At 37.8% G+C, this 19958-nt stretch overlaps 2 protein-coding genes across 4 annotated transcripts in view; one reads left to right on the forward strand and one right to left on the reverse strand.

The window, feature by feature from the left end:
• ATG2B (autophagy related 2B) overlaps nt 1-15550 on the reverse strand; it is a 48618-nt gene extending 33068 nt beyond the window's left edge. Inside the window, exons 1-10 of one of the 3 annotated variants that reach the window (XM_074908612.1) lie at nt 14888-15497; nt 11180-11342; nt 9194-9346; nt 8132-8234; nt 6677-6839; nt 6046-6225; nt 2830-2930; nt 1587-1765; nt 815-969; nt 2-113 (exon numbers count right to left, since the gene is read on the reverse strand). In XM_074908612.1, the coding sequence (XP_074764713.1) occupies nt 2-113; nt 815-969; nt 1587-1765; nt 2830-2930; nt 6046-6225; nt 6677-6839; nt 8132-8234; nt 9194-9346; nt 11180-11342; nt 14888-15049 (1471 nt within the window). In that variant the 5' untranslated portion in view covers nt 15050-15497. Of the gene's footprint in view, nt 1; nt 114-814; nt 970-1586; nt 1770-2829; nt 2931-6045; nt 6226-6676; nt 6840-8131; nt 8235-9193; nt 9347-11179; nt 11343-14887 lie in introns of all 3 variants that reach the window. The other 2 variants (XM_074908611.1, XM_074908613.1) reach the window with 2 other exon arrangements.
• A 30-nt stretch (nt 15551-15580) lies between these two features.
• On the forward strand, nt 15581-19607 carry GSKIP (GSK3B interacting protein). Its single transcript, XM_074908614.1, has 3 exons — nt 15581-15839; nt 16804-17062; nt 17688-19607. Exons 2-3 carry the CDS (start codon nt 16805-16807, stop codon nt 17847-17849), a joined length of 420 nt encoding a protein of 139 aa, XP_074764715.1. The 5' UTR covers nt 15581-15839; nt 16804; the 3' UTR covers nt 17850-19607.
• Nucleotides 19608-19958: the final 351 nt, after the last annotated feature.

Raw genomic sequence — 19958 nt, forward strand, 5'->3', positions numbered from 1 at the left:
CATGTCCTTCTTAAGGAAGTCTGGTGAACCATGTTGGCTGTAAGTGAAGAACCTCTTGGAGGTTGTAGTTCTTGTTTATTACGATCAAGAAAATCACCCCAAGTTGGTTGAAGCTAAAACAGAAATATATACGATCTTAAATTTGACAAATAGATGTTACATCAAACATAAATAATAAAGAAACAAGACCAAAGTACATGCATAAACAATCAACATGCCATTTCACAGCCTATTAGTGCTCAACTAAACAATGTAGCTATGCTTTACTTTGGGTTACACTTTCTACGATTGTCTACACTCACATATTTTTAAAGCTAAAGTTGCTCTCTCCCCATTCTTCTGTTTCTCTGTAAAACGCACAACTGCTCTCCATGGCCTTCACTATGCAAAATATTAGGCACATAACATATTTGGGAGAGATGGCAATTTCCACATTATAATTTTTATGTTGTTTGAGGAATAATGCAATACAACTATTTTGTACTTTTTATTGCCATTGCCTGTGTAGTCCATATTAAAAGAAAACCCAGATGGTAAACATGCAGTTATTAAAAAGAACATAAAACATAAAGAGTCCTGTATAAACTTCAAGGCATTTGAAAACAAATAATTCCATTTCCTGTCTTGGTAGCCAAACAGATGAGAAGCTTCCCAATACAATTTCCATAGCAGAAAAGGAATACTATCAGCTCCAAACATTTTCAATTGTCCTAGAATTTTGCAATAGTTCTTGATATTGTAAAGAACATTTATACAACAGTTTCACACAAAAGTGTTAATTTCAAAAAGGTTTTAAATATAGTTAATACTATACCACTGTAGTGCTCAGCGGAGATCCTGCTGGTGTAGTTGTATATGTACTGGTCAAAGACAAGTCTAGATCCATGGTTGGAGGGTCTCCAAGAGGTGGAAGGGAGGAAAGGCTGTGAGACATGTCCATTTCAGCCATTGAGAAGAAAACTTCTTCTTCTAATAAGAACCATAGATCGTGTTATTTCCTAATTAAATAATTTATTTTTAACAGAAATGTATTCATAAATTCTAAAATCTACCTGCTAGACAGAATAACCAGCTAAATATATTATTTACAGACATTTCAAGTTCTACTGACACTGAAACTAGTAGTATTTACGGACAGATTTTTTGTTTTTAAAAGAGGCAAAAAGTCTCAAATACTAGAACAGTTATTCAGGTTGGCATAATTTCTATAAATGCATACACTCTCCTTTTGACAAATCAAAGTTCCTATTTTCACATTAAAAATAAGCAGCAAAAATTATTAAAATAAAAATATAAATCAAGGCATTAATTTCTTCAACCATGCATTTGAAAATAGGTTACACTGCATGTATCTACCGTGTTGCACAGTAACCTACAGATTACTGAACAGTTTTAATGAAATAAACAAGCCTAGCCTGACACCTAAACTAGATATTACCTTTTTATTCCACAGTACAACTAACAGCATACAATTAATCTATGTCAAATTTCTTCTGATACGTAAGTTAGTAAGATTCAAAGATGAACAGTCAATTTATATAACTCTAACAGGTTATTTACTATGCTGCATCATCTTTTATACTTGCCACGACTAGAAGGAGTTCTGGCGCTCTCTGTCTCATAGAAGCTTTGTTCAGATGACGCTCCTGCAGATAATGACTCTTTTCTTAAATAACGTTTCAATTCCATCTGAATCCGATATTCATCTTCCTGTTGCATTGGCCGGTTTTTCCTATCTTTATTTGACAATTCTATCCTGCTTAGGCTCTCTGAATTAAAAATAAAGGACAGAAAGCCACTGTAATTTCCTCACCAGCATACCAAACAGAATTCAAAATTGAATCTGAAAATTAACCAACCATTGTTGTATATATACACATCTGTGTATATGTATGTATCTGTTGTATATCAGATGTGTATATACATACATTTTGTTGTTTTGAAGATTTTACTTGTCCAAAACAAACTACTCTCTCCCTAGCATTCATAAATTTCAAGTCTAAAGAAAATATTTTAAGGTCATATATGCAAATGTGTTCACATATAGTATCAGCATCTATTTCTCTTCTCAGTCAGCTTTAGGGATTAAGGACACAATCTCTTAAATGTTTTACTGTTAAGGAATTATTAAAATTTCAGGTTTGAAGATGACACATGGGAAACCATATGTAATGTTTTTCAAGTTATCCAAAAAACAATGACCAAGTCCAGTACAACAAATACTTCACATTCTTCTGATGATACTGATGTATCTACCCAGGACAACAAATCTTCTCAAAAACAAGATTAAGTATCTATCCTAATAAGAACTGTTGTTACATTACTGGGGGGTGGTGTACAAACCAAAACATCCTCATCCTGCTACTGCAGTAGTCAAAAAACCCCTGCTGTTAATTACTCAGCAAATATGGACAAAAGAACTCAACTACTGTGTGATTTATGCTTTCCATGCATGTCACTAAAGCACAGGACAGAGAAGGAACCAGACCACTAAGCCCCTCTCATGAAACAGAAGCTGCAAGAATCAAAATTGATCTGGCCTGATTTTTTCCACTGACCACTTTCCATCTCTTGTCCTATTATAGAGTCACTTGTCAACCCTTAGCTGTTACCTAGATTTTCATTACCAGAATGTACAATTTGCAACTGAAGTCAATAAATTGATCACAGTCGTACCTGGAGGAGCTACAAAAGATTTTGCTAGTATCAGATAGAAATTAATAATAATCTACCACCACATTTATTTTTTTTTTCCACTGAGGGAACTTTTCTTGAAAAGTTTATTTTTCATCCACTATAATACACATTTAACATTTACAGCATGTTCACTTGCCTGGTCCAGCAATAGCTGCTACCATGTCCAACAGAAGATGCACCTGCCTTGGTGACAGAAATAGATGTACAGAGTCTATTTGTCCATCTACATCCAACTAAAAAAAAAAAAAAGACCACTTAAGGAATTTTTCTTTAGAAATCTTGAGATCTTGAGTTAACTTTATTGATAATAGATTTTGATGCTGGATGCCAAAGTATACCGACATTCCAGCAGTATCTTCATCTTCTACGCAACGACAGCTAGAAATTTGTGCATTGCTTCCAATCTGTAGACTGGCAGGATAAATGCAGGTGTGCCACTGATAATTTATTAGCTTAAAATACAATACAATTGCCTAACAGGAAAATTCAAGAACACTATTAACATGCTAGGTGGTTTGCTTCTTTAATAATTCCTGAACTAATCAACAATATAAAGTTACTATTATATACTAATTATAAAATACTGAAGTCAACACCTTCTGTAATAGATCTTAAAAACGGCAAAGGTTCACTTCAGGACTTCTCTTTAGTATACAGATGAATAAATTCACATATCTTCTTTATAAGCAGGGAGATATTTATATAAGTCTAATTGATTTGAGACGATGTACAACAAAGCAAGCCACTCAAATTTTGAGAGTAGCTCATGCTAAAATTAACTGAAGGACTTGTATAGATTCATTTCTCAATTCTAGAATCCCATATTCCCAGGCGTGGGTCCATTCACGATTATTGCTCACTGTACTGAGTGTAAGGTGGCAAGGTGCTGGCAGCAGGGTACACTGCAGGTGCAGCCTCTGTGCTAAGAGACCAGGGCCTGCCCCATCCTGGGCAGTGCTGATTCTAGCCAGCTCTCAAATGGACCTGCCTCCGGACACGGCTGAGCCCATCAGCAAAGCTGGTGGTGCCTCTGTGAAAATGTATTTAAGAAAGGGCAAAATGCTGCATGGGCAGTGAAATAAAATCTGCAAGAAAAACAATCCTGAAAACATCAAGGTCAGGAAAGAAGGAGCAGGAGGAGGTGATCTGGGTGCTAGAGCAGAGAGTCCCCTGCAGCCTGTGAAAGAGATCACACCAGAGCAGAAACCCACACTGCAGCACGTAGATGTAACCTGCAGGAAACTGTAGCCTGTGGAGAGCCCACGCAGGAGCAGGCTCCTGGCAGGTGTTGCAGCCCACGGAGAGGAGCCCACACACCCACAGGTTCTCCCATCAGGAACTGCAGTTCATGCAGGACCCATGCAGGAGCAGATTTATCCTGCTGGACTGTAGTCCATGGAGAGGACCCACACTGAAGCAGTCTGTGAAGGACTGCAACCCAAGGGACGCTCACTGGACTAGAGGAAAAGCCTGAGGAGGAAGGAGCAGCAGAGAGGAACTGTTAGGAGCTGGCCACAACACCTCAATTGCTCATTTCCCCCACACTGCTCAGCACAGTGAAGAGGTAGAAGAGTTGAGAATGGCAAAGAAGTTGAGCCTTGGAAGAAAAGTGATGAGGAGAAGGTCTTTTAGTTTGTTTCTCATCAGTCAACTCCATCCTAACTGGCAATAAATTCAATTATTTTCCCCCAAGTTGAGTCTGGACAATAACTGCTAAGTGGTCTCCCTGTCTTTATCTCAGTCTATGAGCTTTTTCATCACATTCTCTCCCCGTCCTGTTGAGAAGTACAAGTGAGAGCAGCTGGATGGGTGTATGGCAGCCAGCCAAGGTCAACCCACCACACCCATGGGGGAAGAGAAGAAAAAAAAAAAGCAGCATGCAGTGGAATGCATTTATATGAAAATATACTTTTGCTCAAAAACCTTAAGAGAATATTTACCTAAGGAGGAAAACCAAATGATCAATTAGTTTTGTATACTTTTTCCTACTATTTTTTCCATCCTTTGGAAAGAGTTGGAAGAAAATGAAATTACTGAAGTGTCCCATACTTGACATGAACTTAAACAGTATGTTTTGCAGTTTGCATGCCTGAAACGCCTATTCTAATCAAAGGTGTTCTAACATAATTCAGTTTCCAGAATTATAAAAAACCCTTAACCTAGACTAAGCAATGCAGTGTATCTATGTTCTTTCCAATCTGCGTGGACTCTACCTGATAAATCAAAAAAGTCCTCCTTTCATTTTGTCACGTAGTATTACATCCATTCACTAGTTCAGATGTTGCTGTTATTTAACATACCAACAGTGTTTTGCCTATACTCAAGCCCAGCTTGCAGAGACCACTGCTCTTCATTCTACTATACTGAACAGCTATAAAACAAAAATTACTCTCACCTCTGCCCTTGCCATTTTTCTTCTGGCTATCTTAAGATACATCTAAGGGTATAAAACTGGAAAAATTTTGACATTTTGAAAGATCTGGACATCAATTAATTAAAAGTTGTTAACTGCATTAACTATTTGTCCTTTTGCAATAGCCAGGATTTTTCTATTTCATACCAAACAAAGTATGTTATTTCACTTTTCAAGGACTCTTAACTGTATAAACAAATAAAGACTGACTAGAAATTGCCGGACATGAAAAACTTTTCTACTTTATGCTTTCTGTAGAATATATCTATACAATTTAAAATTAGAGACAAGGGGAATATATTTACACAACTTTACCTATATACTCACACTTCTTTAAAAAAGAAATTGGGCTTTATTTTCAACTGCTTTGCTTCCTGTATCTTTATGTAAAAGTCAAATAAAGTATTACTTTAATTAGTAGCATTTAAATATGGCATTATTATTTGATTTACTGAGAAGAAATATTCATGTTAGTTTTATAATGCTGCAACCTAATTAACCATTTAAGGGGTACTTGGAATTGCTGAAGTAAATTATATCCTTTTAAAACCCAAGTGATTTTAATCATCCAGTTAAACATTCCACACATATATAGGCAAAGTCAGTCATAGCGCTACAAGAAAACAAGATAAATGAACAGCAGCAGGAGTTTCATGAAAACAAACCAACTTTCTCAGGAGCTACTCCAACATGTAAATTCAGTCTCCCTAACATACAGGAATTCTCTCTGAACAGATTCAGTGTGCCATTGACTTGTCTGGTCATAGTAAAGATGTCTTTCTTATTAGACAAATATGTTGGGTTTGAATGCAGAGAATCTACAGCAAAACTAAGGGGATTCTGTTCCCTTGAGAATCTCACAATTTTTTGTATGCAGTAGAAAAAATAAAATCCTACATAACTATTAATTTAAAGACAATGAAAGCATGACTAACCTTAGCTCCAGGAAGTACTTCGTTTTGCTTTAATGTCAGGCTCAACTCCATTCTACCAATCAGCTTACTGATCTGCACAGGGTCAGAAGGAGTAATTTCTGGCAAGTTTCTTGTTAATTGTGGATGTGGCTCATAAATGATTTTTGGATTCCAGCTAGGTGAAAGCTTTGGTTCAGTTGCCTTAAAACATTATAGAGAAGGGAATAAGAACATATCCCATTTCTTACCAAAAGAAAAATAAGCATTTCAAATAAGCTTATCACACAAATTATCATTTTACACAAATATAAATTTGACAATGGTATTAAAAACATGTATTGATAACTGTGAAAGAAAGAAGGATTGTAAAATTGAAACATTAGGCCTTTTTGCAAAGAAGTGGAGCAAGTTTCCACAGAACAGAGAACTGTAAAGGACTTCTATACATTAAAGTTTCAACCAGATTCCGGTACAACACATCCTAAATTTTACTCAGTCCTAAAGTCATGTTTCCTTCCCCCTCCTCCAAAACAACAGCAAGTGATTAGGAGAAAGTTCAATTCCTATATCCTTCAGGATGAAACTAATCTATTAGTCTAACAATATATTCTATCCATCAATTTACATGATACAAGAAAGTACTTAATTTTACCAGCTGTGTAGCTGAACACACTGGGGAGGACTTTGCTGATGCAGGAAACTCATCCCAGAAGAAAGAGACACCTGAGAGCTGCAGTAACTTGTGAGCAAAAGCTGTGGGCTGATGTACATTAATTCCAGAGCATTCATCTGCAGTTTCATCACAGTACATAGTTCTGGGAGGCAAAACAAAGGAAATAAAGGTGGTAGGTGCATGCAAACTGTTACCTTTATCATGTCATTTAGCCTTTAAGGTTATACATGTTCTCTCTTCATACTATTTACAATGCCACTGACTGCCATGAAAGGAGAAGCCACCAGTCTTTAGGAATGGGTGGAAGTCTTACATTTTCTACAAGACACCACAGGACAATTGTGACATACTTCCAGCGTGAACATATCCTAGTATTTCCATTAGGACACACACAATTTTTGCTTCAGAACCTGAATTTTTTATAAAATCTGCCATCTAATATTTTTCAGTTGTCAAAAAGTACCACTTGAAACTAACATTCTGTCAAAATGAAAGTTGAAAACAGAGAATAGGCTCCAACTCTGTAAAATTTCTGTGAAATTAGATTCCTTACTTTAAAATACTGAGAAATACCATAAACAGTAAAGTCTTAAAAAGATGCAAGTCTCCACATAATAGAATTTACAGTGGAAAAATACACCTACCTTTCCATACATGACATGTATCAAACATCAAAACAATGTGCTATTTATCAGTTTGTTTCAATTTAGCTTTTAAAGTATAGAAAAGGAAGATTATTCTGGGAATGGACTTCCATAGGAAAAATAATTAGTTTTACTGACATCTCTCTTGAACTTAATACAACAACTTGAAGTTTTTAAGCGTTTAAACCCTAACATATTTCATTAGCATTTCTCAGTAAGAATCAGTTTTATATGGTAATGATTTCGATACTTTACAAGGAAGTACGATTACACTATCCCACAGGTCAAAAAAACTAAGAACGTGTACAGTATTAAAGTTCAAAGTAATTACAGAATACATGTGGACTCTTCTGAAAGCTCAAAGAGGACCCAAAATCTTCCAGTTTATTTTTTTTCAGGACTGTACCCTTCTTTCTGAAAATGTGCCTTACTCAAAAGGGTCAGTTTCTTTTGTATACTGAAAAGATGGCTTGATTTGCCAACAATATCCATTGACTGTTAAACATCTGAGAAGAGGTATTCATTAATTGTGAAAGTGGTCATTAACTTATCTTTGGAAAATGTAAAACACTTCCAATCTGATGGTTAAATATCTTTATCTTAAACATGTTAAGCAGAAGTTGAGTGGAGAAAATGCTCACCAGCATTATATGAAAGTGGCGGTCAAGAGCTTCTGTCTTAACTGTACCTTAGCAGTATGTGTGCACAGGTGAAACATATCATACAGGAATGGCAAAAGGTGCCTTAGGAAAAAAACCAAACCAACAGATTTAAAAAAAAAAATCTTTACCTTTCAATTCTGATTTCAAGTGCAGTTCCACTCTTAGAGTTTTCCGGCACATGTTCTATTCGCAAAACAGTATCTAAAAAGGTAACTTTCACTCTTCTTAGAACTTAAATGAGAAAACAAAAAGATACCATGCAAGCACTTAAGTTACTCAACAACGACTTTTACAACCAATTTCAAACGGCCTTTCTTTTTTTTTAAGTTCTCAATATTTATTTCAGTGGAAATAATGAACTGAGTTTAGTTACATAACAAGACATCAAGTGACAATGTAAGCTCCTACTAAATGTCCAATATATACATCCACACCATGCAAAGGACCTTTAACGGTCTAAGCAAGTGACAACTCACACAAAGCTGTTCTATGGCTCAGTGTGGATGATCCTCAAAGAAAGTACCTACTTCATCATGCGCTGAGTCTGAACTCCTAATCACTGCTATAGCACCACAACACTCTGGCTGAATAGTTCTATTTCTAAAACTGATTTTAAACATTTCCCTTAGCTCAGACATTTCAGCACTAGGTTCTCCACCACATAATGTCGTCATAAGCCCTTAGTTTCTTCCACTTAAGAAAAATCAACAACAAAAAGTTTCTAAAGTACTTCTAACAACCCGGTATGACTGTTGAGATACGTATGTCATAACAGGTCAGCTTTGTGTAAAAATAGCTGAAAAAACATTCTCTGTTTCTCCCTCAAAAGCATTACTACTAACAGTCTAAGTTTGTGTGATGAACAAAATTGGTACCTCCACAACTAAGACATCTCACTGATCACTCAAGAACAGATTTAGCTGAATTTGTTCTGGTGTAAACAAACACCAATTTGCCCTGAAGCAGGTTTCTGAGGGAAACATACACATATTTTAGTTAATAAATGGTTTTTTTCCCCCCCCACTTTGAAAACAAGAATTTTGTCCTGACTTCCTGTTTAAATTTTACAAGTAATGCTAACAAATGAAAATTTGAGAGACAAGTTACAGCAAATGAGATGCCATTTTGTAAAACATGACAAACTGATTTAATATCACATGTTCATTCAGATCTCAGTAACTAATTCATACCTGTTTCAATAGTTTCTGCAAATTTCTCAAGTCCTTCAAAAGGCTGGGACCCTTCTCCTTGTTCATCTGTCAGTTTCTGGCTAAGACACTCTTTTGCAAGCTGCATACTACTGGTCATAAAACTTGACCAATACATAGGCTCAGACCCAGATGCTGTGGAGTAAATGAAGTATTAATAAGGTTTATTGTTTCAAAATGTTCACAGTCAAGACAAAATAAAATAATATATTTGGGACATCCAGAGAAGAGTTTCAACAGTTTAGTAAGAAGTCATGCTTAAAAGCAAAATTAGTTACAATCTCTCTGTATACACTTTACTACTTTAAAATTACTTTAACCTATTTAGATTGCACTGGTAAGATTCTGGTATCTAAAAACTCAATATAAACAACATGAAACCAGGATTATGTGTAACCAATCTTCAGGACTGGTTTAAGTGAAAAATTTCTGAAGTACTTTTATAGGTAAAATATTGGTATTTTCAGGCACAATCAGCAAAATGAAATAAAGAAAATAACTTTAAGAATTATTTTAAGGTTTCTTATTCCATTTGAAACATATCCTAGATGTGGACAGACTAAACAAGGTTTAAGATGTTATCTTATTAGAACACATTTTAAATGTCTAACAAAGACCCAAGTAGAACATAAAAAAATCCGAGAGCACAGCACATATTAAGCTGAACAAGTTTTTTAGCAAACAGATTATCTTAATTGACAGTGCATTCCTATCAGCTACTGTCAAGCCCATTGTGAGCAAATATTGTAAAACTAGATGAGAAAAATTAATCAAATTCAACTCTAACTCTAGTATAGGCGAAGAAAAGTAAAACTAGCACAAATACAAACATGTTAAACAGGCAAACATTACAGTTTAGCATTCATGTCTAGAAACATCCATGTGGCTACAGAACTGTGATAAAACCAGCATTGCATTTTTTTTTTCTACTGTATTGTAAAGCACTGTGAATCAAAGAGAACTAAATGAATGCAAATGAATAAATAAAGCTTCTTCCTAATACTACCATTCTTTCAAAGCAATAATCTTCTATCAGAAAGTAAGATAGCTCAAAATTTTGTTGTAGTTAAACAAATAAGAATAAAATGCAGAGTATATATAAGTGTGTTACTTAAGGTAACTTGCAAAAGGTAGAAAACAAGGTTTACGAATCTTTTTTTCTCTTCTTATTATATATTTACATAAATATTTTCTTTCATCTTCTCTACACTATAAAAAGGAAAACAAATAAAATCTTTCAGATATTCAGTCAAAATTTTCCACACACTAAAAATGCACTAATGTCCCACACATGATCTAACAACACATCTTAACAGAATTCATGGAGGTTTGATAGTGAAAATTTACCACCAGGACAGTCTAAACTAGATCAGTTATATTCATGTGGATACAGATAAACTAGAAGAGCTCGGACAATCCTCTCAGCATTACAATTAAGTAAATTACTTAAAAGTCATTGTTTCAGAACTGCAGTAACAATCAAATTGTATTAGTTCTCCAAATATACAAGAAGATGCATCTTTTACCCTACAGTTGCCCAAGACAGACAGAACCTCACTGTAAAGCCCCCTCACAGTCTTACACTACTGTGCTATTCTACTGCCACCATAATAGCCAGCTATTAACGCTGACTAACAGCACTTGGCATACAACACCCAAAAAAACCTAGCTAACAAAAACTCCTTTCCAAACAGTATTATTTTCATTTCAGTACATCCAAAACAGTTTGGAAGAAGAGATAAAATATTTATGATGTTCCTGTGTTGTAAGTTATTTAATGGAAAAACGACCAGTTGAGAAACACTTGAAAACCAACTTTTTTTTCTATTAATTACATTTCCTATCATTCATGTATCTAAATTAAATGGCACTTAATATGAGGCTAAGAGCTGACTAAAGCAAGTGTAGGGTTTTGCCTCTGAAAAACTATAAAGAATCTCCTTTTCAAAAATTAAAAAAAAAGCCTACCAAGCCTTGGTCTTGGCCTGAAGACCATCTCCAATCCTTTCACTTCTAATGCACAGTTATCCTGTAGCAATGACCCCCATGGAACAGATAAAGAAATTGATTGGATAAATCCATCTGTGACTTCCAGAGGTGCATCTGCAGACTCCAGGATCTCATTAAGACACTAGAAGAAGACAATAAAAATAATATATTTTAAAAATCATATCCATATTTTTGTATATAACAATTAAAACATTGAGGCTATGAGGAAATTATACTCAGGAAGACAATAAACCGGTCACTTTCAAGTATTTTGATTCCACTATAATTTGTTTCACATTAATTACATAGCTTTCAGCATAATACAGATCTCTCTGTGGTAGCTGTGTAACCTGTATTTTTTGCACTATACCAAAAAAATTCTGCTATCTCCTTGTTATAAATACTATAGTACTGACACAAGTTAATCTGTTCTTTCTCCAGCAATACCTGAAGAAAGCTGAGAACAGGCTGACAGTAAAAACACAAGTACCTGGTTTCTGTGGCAAGAGTATTTCACTAGCATGTAATTTTAATGCAATGTTCATTTTACATTTCTCTGTGACACTGAAACAATGGAACCAAATAACCATCTCTTGCTGTACAACATACTTACCATTTCCAAATCCTATTTTAATGTGTTCAATGTTGAGCACCAATTTAAAAATTGAAGCTCAGCAGACAGACCAATATTCTACAGAAACTGTTCTAGTAATCCAGTCATTTATAGTGACATTATAAACAAAACTATAATCAAGTTGCCCTCAGCTTCATGCAGATTAAATGAAATTGATAAGAAAAATGGAACAGCAGCTCAAATAACAATTTAGGATTTTTAAGTGAAGACTCAAATGTTGCAGTATATAGCTTTCATTACATCCATATAAAAAAAAAAAAACATATTCTTTGCATTTATGTTAAAAAAATGCAAATTCCAGTTTGTACACCAACTCAAAAATTTAGTTGAAACTGGAATTATTGAAGAAGAACTATCTAGGCTGGTTTACTAAAAGAAAAAACAATCTAAATCACATTACAAGACCCTACTAAAGACTGCGGTTGTAATATTAGAAGTGTGGTTTTGACCTTTCAGTGCTGAACAGGGCCACTGATTTTACCTGAGAAAATGCATAAATTCAGCATCAAAAGTTTTGTAAAAAAATAAGGATTTAAAAGTTGCTTTCCATTTTAATTATATTTAAAATGTTGTTCGAACTATATAGCATAATTTAAAAATAAAAATGAAACAAGAAATTTTAGAAAGTAACATTTCTCATTCTTACATCTCCAGGTGCAATTTTCCCATCATGTTAACTTGTTGCTCTGCTTATGCTCTTAATAACTTTGCTTTTAGAATTCTGTTTGCTTGAATGTTTGGCTTTTCTAGTTTCTGTTCCAAAGTCCACTTGAGCAGCAGAAAAAGACTTTTAACTTTAAAGAAACAGAACCTGAAACAGTTCTATCAGGAAATTAAGAATCAAATAATCATCTAAGATTCAGTGACTTTATTTTGAACTAGTTATAAGAATTACAGATGTGGTAATAGCATAAGATAAGGCAAAACCAATAATTTGGCATGAACACCATACAAAAATATCACAGATTCACCTAAATTACTTCAACCTTTACAAAATAATTTGCTATAGCAGGCAGTAAGCTAGTTACCATATTTTGAATAAATCTGACTCAGATGTCTTTTTGCTACCAACATTCACAGCAATAAAAATGAGTGTATTTTAGTACATTTCTTATTATTTTGAAATAGAAATGTATCATCTAAAAACAAAACAAGTATTGAAGCTAAACTGCTTAATAAACAAGCCAGGTGTTCCTAGACAAGAGCAATTAGAGCGTTCCAAGCAAAATTTTTAAAACTGAAGCAGAATCTTCACATCAGAACTTATTCCCACGTCATTGACTAAAAGTCTCCAGCTGGAAATCACAGTAATAAACTAGTAACAAAAGTACTATTCAATGTATATTAAAATTCAACCACAAACAGCATGGGTTACATTTTGATTTTTCTAAACAGCCCAGGTCCCAAGGGACGAAGGGGTTACAACAAGAGCCCCAGGCATTCCTGTATCTCCATAATCTATAAATATGCACAGTGTTGGCTAAAATATCTAAAACTTAAGACGAATAGATCCACAAAAATGGATAAGATAATATGTAAAATTACAGTCATCCCAGTGATTCATAGAGAACAAGCTTACAATGACTGGGGGAAAAAAAAAGCTGTAGTACTTCCGCGACATCTGTTTTTGCAATCTGTCATACATGAGAAAGTCACGTGCAGAGAACCTCAAACATGTCATTGTTTACAAGCAAAAAGAAAAATGCTGATCTACAAACAGGGAAGATAACCTAAGCATTATTGTATATACATTTAATCACTGTGTATATATCATTAACTGCTCATTTAGTATTGGTCCGTAACTGCTGCTATTTCAAAGTATTTACATTTTAAATAATGTCACCGACTAGCGAAAAACGCTGCGATACCCACTAGAGGGCATAATAATTCAATTAAAGCGAGACAGCCTTACTGTCTGCCACAGAAAACAAGCTGCAGACACAGCCAGAAAAGAGGAAAACAAACGAGCAAACAACAACAAAAAAACCCAACTAAAACACTGGTAACATTGAGCATTTCTGCAAACGTCTGTCCCCTGCCAATTTCAAACATACTTTCACGCAAACAACTGGAAAAGCATTATTTGAAAACATCACATACTCACAAGTATTTTAAAATGTACCCAGCACGGCCTAATACCGGAATATAATATAATAAAAACAGGGTTTGAAGGTAGTTTGTAAAGTAATAAGCCTGTGTACCTAGTTCACCATCTGGGCTACCCTGGAAGTCAGTGACTGACGCACAGCAGTGCTTAAGGCTCCTCATGATAGTCACTTGACAGACAGGTAGAATTCAGCAACGTTGGTCATTAACCCAAGAAACTTTACAAAATATTACAAACATGGACAAAGTACTTTGGATTACTACAGTAAGCTAGAAGTATATATATGTGTGTGTATAGACACATACACACATACCTATGTATATAAAAACATACACACCAGGACTGACTGAAAAAAGCTTCAGTTGGTTCAAAGTGTGACAGCCCACCTGCTAAGTAAACTCCAGCTAAAAACAGACTTCCATTTGTCAACAACTACTTTCACCACTGCAAGACTAGGGGACAATTTTTAGAGACCTACATGGACTAAACTCAGCATAACACTGTCAATAAGAACCAAGATACCTCCAAGATTAGCACAGGTAGAACAGTGATTACTTTATGTTTTTATCATCTTTAGTAGTAAACATGCTCCTCAGTAACTACAGTAGGGATTTCTAGTAGATTGGGCTACCCTAGCTCCTTCTCCCTGAAGTAGCAGCACCTATTGCCTTCTTTTAGTTGTTTCCTTTCTCCTAATTAAAAAAAAAAAAAAAAAAAGCCAAAGTGTGTCTAGAAAAAAATATACATGATAAATGAACAGGTTTGGGATTTTAAGTGCTAGCATATAAGAGAATAGCTCCCTGGATTAAATGCCAAATATGACTGTAACTTTTTACATAAAGGAGGCTGGGTACTGAAGAGAAAGTGGGTGGCGGCTGGGGGTAGGGAATCAGCTGGTCCCTCAGACGCAGAGGAGCCGAGGGGGTGAAGCGACGACATCTCTTACCCACTTATCCAGAGGGACCTGCGTCAAGGAGCCAGTGCCCTGGTACAGATCCAGGCTGAGCTGCTCCAGGCTGAGCTTCTCCTGTAAGAAGTGACCCAGGTACCTCTGCAGCAGGTACCTGCAGGCCCTCTTCTTGATGGACTCCGAGAAAGGCCACGGCATGGCGGCTGCGCGCTGGGGGCCCCGGGGCCGGGGCTGGCCCGCCCGGCGGGCGGAGAGCGGGAGGAAGATGAGCGGGCGCCGCCGGTCCCAGCCTCCCCCGCAGCGCAGGCTACCGCTGGGGCTTCCCGCTGCCAAGCAGCGCCCCCGGCGCCCCTCACAGCGCCGGCGGGGCGGCACTGCCTCCCCTCAGGGCGAAGAAGCGCTGACAGGTCGCTCCATCCTCACTCGGACACTGTCGCCGCCATCTTCTCGGCGGCCCGCGAGCGCGGAGGGAGCCGCCGCAGCCGCGCTGCGCAGCAGACCGGTGCTAGGAGAGGGGGAAGGGGCCGGGGGCTGGCGAGCTGGCAGACCTCCCCCCGCCTCAGCTCTCCGCCGCCGGCGAGGGCGGCCGGGCCGACCAGGCTGTCTGTCTCCTTCCGCCCCGAGCGCGCCCCCCTCCCGCCGAACACCGTCACCGGCCCCGTGACGGCCGCGCGGAAGTGGCGTCGCCGCGTGGAGGAGGCGGGGGCGGAAGCGGCCGCGGGAGGGGGCGGTGTCGCGCCGGAGGGGCCTCCGCTGCCGGGCGGCGCCGGGCCGGGGCGGGGCGGGGCGGGGCGCGGCGCCGGGAGGCCTCGCGCAGCCGGTCGCACTCGGGGCCGCCTCTGTAGGGCAGGGTAGGGCCCCGGGGGAGGCCGCCGGCAGGGTCGTCTGCCGGCGGGGCTGGACGGAGCGGAGCGGCAGGCGCCGTTGTGTCCGGAGCCGTTTGGGGTCGGGCGGCGGGGCCTCGGCCGCCCGCCCGCCGCCGGGGCCGGTAGGTGGGCTCCCGGGGCGCGGCGCTGCCGGTGGGGGTGGCGCGCCGCTCCTGCCCGCGCTGCTCGGGGCAGTGGCGCCGGGGCGGTTCCTGGCTGTTGGGATTCATCGCGAACGGGAGGCTGCGCGGCTCGGTAGCCAGGTCCTCCGTTGCCTGCAGCTTCTTCGGAATTTGCTCGCAGGTCTAAGCCGGGAGTGAATGTCTTGCGTGTTGCAGATCGGCTCTTGCCAGCCCCAGCTCCCTCCGGGCGGCGGGGCTCGGCTACCGAAGCGCTCGGGGCGGCGTCCCAGGGGCTTCCCCGCCGGCCTCCGGCGCGTTTCCCCGTCGTGTAAGTTAGGTGGGGGACCGCGGGAGCCGCTCTGGTAACCCCCGCAGATGGGTAACGGTTCCTTACAAAGGCCAGCTGTGTGTGCCTCTGAAATGTACCGACAGTTGTGCATAAAAGCTTAGCTAGAGAATTGTTCTTTAGCGACTGTGAACTGAAAGCGGCTGTTAATAGTCTTTATAGTCTCTGATAATCCATTCGGTTCACAGACTTTTCTAAACCTTTCTTAAGTTCACCAACAATAGGTTTTTCTTTTCTACAGTTACTGATGTGGGTTTTTCCAGGCATGACTTGTCTTCCTACTGCATTCTGGATCAGCAAAGTGCAGAATTAATTACTGCTGAATCATAACAGAGTCTTATACAACAGAATGCAAGTTACTTGCATAAGGAGCAGCAACTTCGAGGATACTGATTCTGCTTATATGTGCAAATGTAACCTTCTTAAGCAGTTGTTCTCAATGTCTTGGTTTTGAGTTCTCTGGACTGTCATGAGTTATGGAAGTCACTGGGTCTCCTATTTTCCTTTTTTTTTTTAAAATGTTAAATATGTCTGCTTAAGATATAACTTGTTTTATGTTGTTAGTATGTATTGAGTATAGTGGTATGATAAATCTAAAATAGATGTTTTCATATGCAGAATGGAGACTGATTGCAATCCTATGGAGTTGCCCAATAATACGAGTTTTGAAGAGGATTCTGATTATAGAGACTTCGAAGGAACAGATGTGAAAGATATGAGGCTAGAAGCCGAAGCTGTTGTGAATGATGTTCTGTTTGCTGTCAGCAACATGTTTGTCTCAAAAACCCTTCCCTGTGCAGAGGATGTGGCATATATCAATGTGGAAACCAGGGAAAGGAACAGATACTGCCTGGAGCTCACTGAAGCAGGACTCAGGGTAAACTAATTTGTTTATAATTTCTTAAGCTGCTTTGTTTTGAACAATGTTCATGTTCAGAAGGTGCCTAGAAAAATATTACAGTGACACCAAAAGAGCATACATATTGGTCTTTTATGAAAGCATGTTCTACATGTTTTTCCTAGAAAGTAGAAATTTAACTAGTTACTTCCAACAAAGCAAGAGGGGAGGTTGGTGAAAAAATAGGTGTTTATTTGACACAGAAAATTATGAAGATTGAAGCAGCAATTTTTTTTAGACATGCTGTTCTTTGAGTTTCTCAAGTACCCAGATAAGCCGGTAATACAGCATGTATACAACTCCTTTTTCAACCATTTGTATGCCATTTGTGCAAACACATAGATGTAAGACTTCTTTTCAAAGGCCATAATGATAGATTTTACTAATATTCTGAATTTTGGACAAAAGTTATTTAAAACTGTCTGAATACTGTACTACCACTAAACCCTATAGCAGAAAGCGTAGATTGAGATTTAAATCCAGTATCGTTTGTTCTCGAATTACTGTACCACCTTCACTGGCAAAGTTAAATGTTGTGATACCTGTTTCACACTGCAGGGTGATTCTAACCACAGAAATTTAACCAGTGATTTCTTTGTTGCAGGTAGTAGCTTATGATTTTGATCAGACTGATGACAGATTGCAAACTCCATACCATGAAACTGTTTACTCCTTATTGGACTCTCTCAGCCCTGCATATCGAGAGGTGTTTGGAAATGCATTGCTACAAAGACTAGAAGCTTTGAAGAAAGATAGTCAGTCATGATTTGCACAGATGTGAGGAAGGTTTAATGCCAGAAGGAATTCTTAGTATGAGGCACTAAGATCTTTCTTACAAACGTCTTAAGCTTCATTTCTTGCATTAATATCTAATTCATGCTAGTACTACTCTATAACATCTTGCTACAGTGGATTTGCGTATATCACAGTGCTATTAAAAGCCACTTTGATAAATAACAAAGTTTCTTAATTTTACTTTATTTTTTGTCGTAGGAGAGCAAGTAAGTTGCTTCTTACAACATTCAGAAAATTTGGTTTCTCTTCAAAGTGTTATTATCCAAAACTCTAAAAGAACATAGAGAGACTGAGTGTTATATATATATATATATTTAAGTAGTATTTTTGTGTGTGTGTCCTTACTGATAATTTTCATATCTGCTTTTTAAAATAGAAGCTAACTATTTGCTCTACCCAGTTGATGAAAAAAAAATGGGAAGACTACTGTCCTGCAAAGAACAGAATTTCAGCGTGATTTGCTATACATAAATCAGAAAATTCTCAGTTTTGGTAACAAGAAAGATGGTTCTCATACAACTGAGTGTTGCTTATATAGTGACAGTATCTGAGTGAAAAGCAATGCTCAGTATTATTTGATCTGCCCTTGTCTATGGCAGCCAGCAAACTCCAAATAATATATGAGATGTACTGCTAATACATGAATGTATCGTCTGAATCGCAAATGAATTAAGCACAGAATTAGGATGTAATGGGCTACCTTTCCTAAAGATGATGTCATATATGCTATATATATGTATGTATATGTATGCAACATTGTAACTGGGAGGTTTGGAAGACATTTTAGTCTGTTTACTATTCTGAATGTGTGTTTACATGATGTACAGGATATACCGAAGAGTATTTTTGCTTCAGCCTTTACTTTCTACGATACAGTACTTTGGTACTCCCGTTTTTCACACTTTCTCCCTCAATTGTACAGCGCCCCCTCCTAATGAATAAGTAAGCACTGTAATGTTAATTGCATTGTATTGGTTTGAAACCAAAGGCTGTATGAAATTTGCTAAGACTAATACAAACTGGAAGATATAACTTGTATTTTCTACTGAAAAACTGGTACAGATCTCTTTATAAATCTGCTGTTCTGCTGTAATTTTTCAAGTAGGTACTGAATAGTAGACTTTTTAAAAATTACAGTTGGTTAGAAATACCAGTACTGTTGAACTAACATTCTGTGACATTCGTACTTTTTTGTAGTCTTGTATCACTCCATATTTGTGCAACTTTATTTAAATAATCCTGCCATTATTCTGCCATGCTTTTTGTGACTAGTACATGAAGTAGTGCTTTTGGAGCCACACTTTAGGGATACATCGGTTCTCATGAAGTCACAGATTCCATTGACTTCAGTAGAGCTATATTGACTTGTACCTGCTCAGGATTGGTCATAGTAATTGGAGAAGCCTAGTAGAGCTTTTGTAATAGCTTTGGGGTAGTAATGAACAACTATGACTGACAAGACAACTGTAGTTAGCGCTTCTGTTTTCCAGAGCTTAATTTTGTGTTTATTATCTTTTTAGGTTGAAACTTCTGATATTAATCCTCTGCCCTAGGGTATGCTTTCATGCTCTAAAAATTGTTCATAGGCTCTCTTTTGCACACAGGTCTGTGGCACATGGTTAGTCCTCTGTGAGGAGAATGTACTTTACCAAATTTGTATTTGAATATTTTTCTTGCAACTACTTTACTTGTTCAATTTGAATGACTAAAGCATTAAATATGTGCACCAGTGTGTTGTAATTTTCTTGGGGGGGAGCTACTGGAAAGGGAGGAGTGAACAACCAAAGTCATCATGCCCATTAAATAATTTTAAATATCAAATAGTTAACGAGTATCTTAAAACTTTTGGCTGCTACCTTGTATCTCCTGAAACTTTGTTGTGAAAGAACAAGGTAGGTGATTGTTAAGAGGGACTTGGAAATGTTAGAAATATAAGTGGAAAAATGCCAAACTGTTACCTTGCTAAGAGTATTTTTTTTTCCTTAGCCGTATGTGTGAGCTGACACAGGCACGATGCAGGAACAACCAAAAAACTACAGAGTAAATGCAAAGAGTAAATTTACTCTGGTTACCTCATGAT

Source organism: Athene noctua, chromosome 6 (assembly GCF_965140245.1).
Source record: "Athene noctua chromosome 6, bAthNoc1.hap1.1, whole genome shotgun sequence".
Classification (NCBI taxonomy): domain Eukaryota; kingdom Metazoa; phylum Chordata; class Aves; order Strigiformes; family Strigidae; genus Athene; species Athene noctua.